The following is an 8449-nucleotide window of genomic DNA, read 5'->3' as shown; positions in this document are numbered from 1 at the left end:
ATTAAAGACAAAATTACGTGGCAATAAATTATTTGAGTGTTTTATTTTATTTATAGTTTCTGTATCTAAAATGCGTCACTCAAAATGTCACTTTCAACACCGCATTTAAAGATTTTAATTGCATTTAAGTTTTATGAAATTATTGGTTTGAGAAATAAATAAATACGACACAGCAAATTAAATTTTGAGCAGCCACTTTCATTCATTGAAATTAAAGACAAAATTACGTGGCAATAAATTATTTGAGTGTTTTATTTCATTTATAGTTACTGTATTTAAAATGTGTCACTCAAAATATCACTTTTCAACACCGCATTTAAAGATTTTAATTGCATTTAAGTTTTATGAAATTATTGGTTTGAGAAATAAATAAATACGACACAGCAATAAAATACACCTACCTTCATATCGCTTCCACGTTGGCTACCGTTTGTAGCATTAAAATAAATAATAATAAAAATGAAACCAAAAAAATGTTTATTTGCATTAAATTTTGAGCAGCCACTTTCATTCATTGAAATTAAAGACAAAATTACGTGGCAATAAATTATTTGAGTGTTTTATTTTATTTATAGTTTCTGTATCTAAAATGCGTCACTCAAAATGTCACTTTCAACACCGCATTTAAAGATTTTAATTGCATTTAAGTTTTATGAAATTATTGGTTTGAGAAATAAATAAATACGACACAGCAAATTAAATTTTGAGCAGCCACTTTTATTCATTGAAATTAAAGACAAAATTACGTGGCAGTAAATTATTTGAGTGTTTTATTTTATTTATAGTTACTGTATTTAAAATGTGTCACTCAAAATATCACTTTTCAACACCGCATTTAAAGATTTTAATTGCAATTAAGTTTTATGAAATTATTGGTTTGAGAAATAAATAAATACGACACAGCAATAAAATACACCTACCTTCATATCGCTTCCACGTTGGCTACCGTTTGTAGCATTAAAAAAAATAATAATAAAAATGAAACCAAAAAAATGTTTATTTGCATTAAATTTTGAGCAGCCACTTTTATTCATTGAAATTAAAGACAAAATTACGTGGCAGTAAATTATTTGAGTGTTTTATTTTATTTATAGTTACTGTATTTAAAATGTGTCACTCAAAATATCACTTTTCAACACCGCATTTAAAGATTTTAATTGCAATTAAGTTTTATGAAATTATTGGTTTGTGAAATAAATAAACACGACACAGCAATAAAATACACCTACCTTCATATCGCTTCCACGTTGGCTACCGTTTGTAGCATTAAAAAAAATAATAATAAAAATGAAACCAAAAAAATGTTTATTTGCATTAAATTTTGAGCAAGTTACTTTCATTCATTGAAATTAAAGACAAAATTATTATGTGGCAATAAATTATTTGAGTGTTTTAATTTATTTATAGTTACTGCATTTAAAATGCGTCACTCAAAATGTCACTTTCTACACCGCATTTAAAGATTTTAATTGCAATTAAGTTTTATGAAATTATTGGTTTGTGAAATAAATAAACACGACACAGCAATAAAATACACCTACCTTCATATCGCTTCCACGTTGGCTACCGTTTGTAGCATTAAAAAAAATAATAATAAAAATGAAACCAAAAAAATGTTTATTTGCATTAAATTTTGAGCAAGTTACTTTCATTCATTGAAATTAAAGACAAAATTACGTGGCAATAAATTATTTGAGTGTTTTATTTTATTTATAGTTTCTGTATCTAAAATGCGTCACTCAAAATGTCACTTTCAACACCGCATTTAAAGATTTTAATTGCAATTAAGTTTTATGAAATTATTGGTTTGAGAAATAAATAAATACGACACAGCAATAAAATACACCTACCTTCATATCGCTTCCACGTTGGCTACCGTTTGTAGCATTAAAAAAAATAATAATAAAAATGAAACCAAAAAAATGTTTATTTGCATTAAATTTTGAGCAGCCACTTTCATTCATTGAAATTAAAGACAAAATTACGTGGCAATAAATTATTTGAGTGTTTTATTTTATTTATAGTTTCTGTATCTAAAATGCGTCACTCAAAATGTCACTTTCAACACCGCATTTAAAGATTTTAATTGCAATTAAGTTTTATGAAATTATTGGTTTGTGAAATAAATAAATACGACACAGCAATAAAATACACCTACCTTCATATCGCTTCCACGTTGGCTACCGTTTGTAGCATTAAAAAAAATAATAATAAAAATGAAACCAAAAAAATGTTTATTTGCATTAAATTTTGAGCAAGCCACTTTCATTCATTGAAATTAAAGACAAAATTATTACGTGGCAATAAATTATTTGAGTGTTTGATAATAATTTTATTTACTGTATTTAAAATGTGTCACTCAAACGCGATCACTAGCCACCGAATTGAAAATTTAAACCGGAAAATTTAGATTTGCTTGAGCACACGTCCGTTCACGACAACGGCAAGTAACAAACTGAATAAATTGAAGGAAACCGCACAATACACAATAATTTAAATAAACCGACTCACCTCGCTTCGCCTCGCCTCCCGCTCCCGCTCCCGATCTGACCCGTACCACTGCTCGCTGTCGACTGAACCGCCCTCGCCGCCTGCGCCGCACACCTAACCTCGGATGTGACGTCATCACACGTCTAAAACAGGTCATAACCAGAAACATTCACTGTCCAAATCCTTCAAATTTAGAAACATTCATACACAGAATTATTCAAAATAGAACAGTATTGATCTAGAAAAATTAATTATGACAAATGTATTTGTCTATAAACGTCTAAAATTATAAAAGTTTCGCATGCAGTTAATGGAAAAATAAAAATGCATGTTTATATTTAAACAGAAACTGGCAATGTGAAATTTTAGTGCGAAAATTAGTGGTAGAGCTCGGAAACTCTGTAAACGACCACGATAGGCGGAGCCAATGCGTACTTCATCGAGTGAGGTGATTGAGCAGTGGCGTAGCAAAAAACTATTCTATGATCAAGAAGGGTTTGAGATTCATAATTTGTAGTAGTTAAAATTTCCTCTATTCAATAATTGCAAGATGAAATAGTAAAAATCATATCTAATGCTAATACACGTTGATTTCCTAGAAATACAAAGCAGAGAGGTCGAATAAATAAAAATACACAATGAGTAAAGAGTAAAAACGCGTTTATTGCAAAAAATGTTTCTACTGGTATCTTTACTATAACTGGTAATATTGAAATGTTAAACTTTAAGACGAATTCCCTACACATGTAAGTACACGCCACGCCACTGTTTTCTGCCAACACCCCTAATTTAAAGATTGGACTCGTCCGAGACGAGTTTTCGTCTCTGCGCACTCCTACCACCGTGGACGATCTGTCATTTCGCGGACTCTAACATGGTGACATCTGACATGGACGTTTATTTGACAGTGACAGTCACGCTTTTGTAACTTTTTTTGAAAACTTTTTTGTTTGATGCATGATGGATACGGAATTTTACAATTTACACAAAGCCCTTTCTGCCTACAAGACGTCCATCAGCACAAGTATGGACAAAATTGACGATATCGTAAGTAAGGTGCACCTAACCTCACATGTCAAACCAAAACTTGTAGTTTTCGCAAGCTGCAAGTACTTTTATCAATCCCGATTGTGCCAGAGGTCCAAACCCGAAAAAGTACACAATTTCGCTCGAAATCGTAACAGTTTTGCAGCATTATATTAGGATTCTTAGCACTGTTGAGAGCTTAGCCGACGGTTTGGCGACCAAGCTCTCTAACCTAGACCGTGACGCAGAGCCTGAAAGAGAAACAGCTTGCAATCCTTTCACTTCGGCCCTTTTAAGCGACTCGAAAGAGTGTGCAGTTTCGTGCTTCTTCCATAACTTGAAGGCACAAATTGCCGAAAGAGATGTCAGTTCGGGCGTCGATTCTGACAATGTTAGTTCAGACGCGGAAACGATAGTGGACCTAAAAACCGAAAATTTGGACGAATACGCACGATTGAATCTGTTTGATGTCAACGTTAAGCCTGAAAATGCGCCCGAAAGTGAAATTTCCAACTCTCAAAAAGCCACAAACAATTCGAAAACTCAAATCAAATTCGAGGTTGAAGCTGACGACAGTTCGGGGGCCGAAACGCTTGTGGAACAACCAGTTCAGGGAAAAAACGATTTGTTAGATCACAGTAGACTTAACCCTTTCAAAGCTGACTCGAATGAGCCCAAAACAGGGGCAAAAAAGAAGAAAACTGTAAGAATCAAGGAGGAGCCGCCTTGCGAAAACGCCGAAATCGAATATACGGCCCTGAGCAAACTTTTGTCGATGTCTGTGCATGACAGGCGTCGCGAGGCGCAGAAAAAGTTTGAAAACAAATCCATCAAACGCGATTTCAATTGGCGCAACGTCACCTCGCCACCACGTGACAAAAAAGTGCGAGAAAAATTCTCGATTTACGATATTCTTGAGGACCAGTTAAGTGTGGGCCAGAAGTGTGTTTTCAGTCACATAATCTCGCCCGCCGAGTTTTATCTTCGCACGAATCAGGCGTTGTTTGAAATGTAAGTGGTTGAGGCGGACCGCAGACTAAACGAACGGTCGATTGTTTTAGGCTGCAAAATAGCTTGAACGAGGATATGAATAGCCAACACCAGTGGGTTGTTAATAAATATAAAACGAAGGAGGATGCAAGGACACATATGGGCAATTTTTGTTTCGCGTTTTTGCCCAATAAGCGGAAGTGGTACAGAGTCGAGGTGCTTGATTGGCTGGTAAGTTTTTCTACCTTCAAGGTCGGTTGCGCAACTTATTTAACTCCGAAATAATTGCGTTTCACGTTAAAAAAATGAGCTAAAACGCTCAAAAAGGCAAAAATTATGTAATTACCGACTTGATTTTTTTGTTTTGACTGAAAAATATAAAAAATACTTGTGTTTAGTGATTTTTTTTAGAGATTCATAAAGAAATCCGGCAAAAAATGCCATTTTTGGAGTCAAAAACGTGCAGAAAATTACAGAAAATCAACTTACACGCTTGGAAAATTTCAAAAACATGTGAAAAATGCACTGAATCTTTAAAAAAATAATGAAGTAATCATAATTTTTGTGCAAAAATGCTTGAAAAAAGCGCCAGTTTGACGATTGTTTGGGTATTTTTTATTACTTTTAACTGAAAAATATAAAAAATACTCAAATTTAGTTATTTTTTGGGAAAATTTTAAATGCATCTGTCTAAAACTGCCATTTTCGGATTCAAAAACTTGCACAAAATTACAAAAAAGGTAAACACAATGTCATTTTAAAATTGAGGTTTTTTGGTTCTGTATTTCTCGAAATTTGATATTTTCGAGTTGAAAAATTAACTTACACGCTTGAAAAATGGCAAAACGTCTTCTGTACGTCAAAAAGTCTTCTGTACTTTAATTTGGTGTTTTTTGATGATATCTTACATACAGTGAATTTTTTAAAAACTTTTAATAACAGTTTTTTTTCAATTTATTTATACATTTTTGACTTGTTTTAGACGAAATCTTGCTCATAACCAAGATAACACGAGCGAAATAGCAAAATAATACTAGTTTCGATTTATTAATCAGCTTTAGGGAATTTTTTTGAAAATAGAAAGAGAAATTAAACTTATTTTTTCTCACATATTTGCTTGAATAATTGGTTTGTTGTGAACGTAATTTTTCAAAAACAAACGTGCTACACACGAGATAAAGCAAAGTGTTTTTTCGACCAGAATTAACGTTATTTGGTTTTTTTGTGATTTTTCAGGCCGTTGTAGGAAACTCAGGCGTAGAAAACTAAATGTTTACCTCAAAAACACACTTACAACCCTAAAAAATAAACTAAAAATATTAGTTCGTTGTTTTTTTGGCTTGTTTTTAACGAAATGTTTCCAAGTAATTGCGTTTTTGGCTAAAAAAACTGAATAAAATGTTCAATATAGACTAAAATAATGTTGTAATCAGCTTAGTTTTTTTCTTAAATTAGTTAAGTCGAGTGAAACAGTCATAATAATTAATAAAACATCAGTTTGGATTTAATTTGTTGATTTTTCAGCCAGTTTTAGAATAAAATTCCGAAAAAGTAAATTTGTGTTTACCTCACTTAGGTAAAATAACTCCATTTTTAACCATGTTTTACTTTTTTTGGCTTATTTTTTTTACGAAATCTTGCTCACAAACGAGTTAAGTCGAGTACAGACAAAATATTATCAGTTACAATTCAATCTATTGGTTTTTCAGCTAGTTTCAGCGGAATTTTCCGAACATAAATTTTGTTTTTACCTTAAAATTGACAAATTGAAGATCATTTTGCCCTAATTTGCTTTTTTTACTTATTTCTTGCAAAATTTTGTGAAATAATTACATTTATATCCAATAAATGTGATAAAAACGAAAACAGTAAAATTAATGTTTTACACATTGTTTTCGTGATGTTTTGGTTTTATTTGATAAGTTTTTAGCCTGTTGTGGCAAACTCGTGATTAAAACTAAATGTTTAGCTTAAAAACGTAATTAAAAGTTTAAAAAATGCAAAAGCAATCCCATTTTGTGGTTCAATTTCATGATTTTTCGGCTTGTTTTTAACAAAGTTCTGTGAAGTAATTTCTTTTCCGGGTAAAAATGAGTTTAACGATCGAAAAAAAGCAACAATAATGTAATTAGCAAATCTCCCAAAAAAAAAATAAAAGTAAAATTATTTTCAACTATACTCTTTTTTTAAATTATCTTTGAAGAAATTTTTCTCACAAACGGATTAAGTCGAGTGAAATAATTTAATTTGTTGATTTTTTGTGGTTAAATTTGAACTAGATCTTAACAAAAATTGACGAAATAATTGCGCTTCTAGCTCACAGACGTGCTAAACAACAAAGCGAAAATTGTGTTATGTATTTTTACCCGACTTTGATTTTCTGTGACCAATGAATTTGCAGATGGAGGAAGAATTGGAGAATATCTGCATCCAGTTGATTGATTTTGGCGAAACATACTATTGCAAATTTGAGATACTCCTCCCCATGACCCTATTTTACTCAATGTTTCCGCGTATGGCCGTCAGGTGCCACTTTGCAGCGATTTATTCACCTGATCCTAGTAAATGGCCAGAATCGAGTATCGAAGCCTTGGAACAAATGAGCGAAATGGAGGCTAAAACCGAATTCGAGACGATTTTTGTATGCAAGGAGGGAAATTCGTATGGAATTGATCTCTTGAATGAGGAGAAATTTGGGAAGAAAACGTTGGGTCAGATTTTGGTCGACTCCGAACTTGCCCTCCAAGTGGACATTTCAGACGGACTTGAAGCATTAGAGGATGAAGATTTCGAAGAGTATGAAAACATCAACGAGGCCATAACTGGATACGATGCCAAAGATGAAGCAAGACTTTGCCCCTTCACTAATGCGGCAGGGGGCTGTTTTAAAGGGGCAAGGTGTAAGCTAGAACACGGCGTTTTGGCGAAAGATGGCGTCACGACGGATAAAGTTTTGACGATGAATCAAGCGTTCACTGTGACGCCTTTGCCCCCCAAAGGCCAGTGTGTCGACGTTTTGGTAACGGGGTACATAAGCACCTGCCGTTTTTACGCACAAATTGTCACAGCACCGTCCAAGACTTCGAATTTTAGTAAGTTTACTAAAACGGGCGCAATATTTTATAGAGTGGTTAATTTTGTCATTCCAGATGCAAACTTCCAGAGGCTGAGAGAGAGCATGAACTCGAATAATATAGTCCACACTTACGAGCCATTTAAATTGTATCCCGGCCTCGGGGAGGTTGTTTTGATCAAAGAAAACTCGGAATGGTTTCGGGGGATTTGCGTTGGCTTAGCCGAAAACGACAAGATTGAGGTTTTCTTTGTGGATTTTGGTTACAAAAGAGAGAAAAAACTGAAAGATCTTAGACAAATGAAAGAAGATCTTCTTTATGTGCCATTCCAAGTTAGTCATTGCTGTCTTGTTTTTGTTTTGATAGTTTTGTTTCAGGCGGTTGAATGTATGTTGGAGGGCTGTCAGGAGAAGAAAGATGCCCCAAAAAATGCCTCCCAAACATTTTTCGACTCGTGCATGAATTTAAAAGTTTTTAAGGCTCTAGTTGTGTAAGTTGAGCGGTTGTCTAAGAGGCAAGAAATAATTTTATTGTAGTGAATCAGAGGAACCCCTGAGACTGTCTATGTGGGACTCTGAAGGCATGGAGATGGGCTACGTTCTGAAAACGTGCGGGTTAGGAGAGGACCGCAAGAAAGATGTTTTCCCAACCAAAGACTGTTATTTAAGTTGCAATTGATTTTTCCATGACTGTTTAGAGTGTATTTTAATTTATTTTATTAAAGACAATTCAATTTTTGAATCTTGTGTTTGATTAAGCCTAACGTCACGACTGTCGGTAATGCAGGTCACGACATTGGGGGGCTTCAAAATTTTTAAATTTATGTTATGGGGGCACTACACGTTGACAATTTTTCTTTAGTCAACAAT

The 8449-nt window shown here is 33.5% G+C and overlaps 1 protein-coding gene across 1 annotated transcript; it reads left to right on the top strand.

Moving 5' to 3' along the window:
- Positions 1-2936: 2936 nt before the first annotated feature.
- On the top strand, positions 2937-8321 carry LOC103313972 (tudor domain-containing protein 1). The gene is made up of 7 exons (XM_008198615.3): positions 2937-3537; positions 3584-4527; positions 4578-4737; positions 6908-7598; positions 7656-7912; positions 7958-8070; positions 8117-8321. The coding sequence occupies exons 1-7, from the start codon at positions 3448-3450 to the stop codon at positions 8256-8258; spliced, it is 2397 nt and encodes a 798-aa protein (XP_008196837.1). The 5' UTR covers positions 2937-3447; the 3' UTR covers positions 8259-8321.
- The last annotated feature ends 128 nt before the right edge of the window (positions 8322-8449 follow it).

Source organism: Tribolium castaneum, chromosome 6, assembly GCF_031307605.1.
Source record: "Tribolium castaneum strain GA2 chromosome 6, icTriCast1.1, whole genome shotgun sequence".
Lineage (NCBI taxonomy): Eukaryota > Metazoa > Arthropoda > Insecta > Coleoptera > Tenebrionidae > Tribolium > Tribolium castaneum.
Note: the sequence above shows the minus strand (reverse complement) of the source record. Positions and strands in the feature narration are given on the sequence as shown.

What these genes read in the sequence shown, in the direction of transcription:
- LOC103313972 (XM_008198615.3), top strand. Translation starts at nt 3,448, where the DNA reads ATGATGGATACGGAATTTTACAATTTACACAAAGCCCTTTCTGCCTAC. An exon ending in TGGACAAAATTGACGATATC is followed by an intron (nt 3,538 to 3,583) that starts GTAAGTAAGGTG and finishes CAAAACTTGTAG; the next exon opens with TTTTCGCAAGCTGCAAGTAC. An exon ending in GTCCAAGACTTCGAATTTTA is followed by an intron (nt 7,599 to 7,655) that starts GTAAGTTTACTA and finishes TTGTCATTCCAG; the next exon opens with ATGCAAACTTCCAGAGGCTG.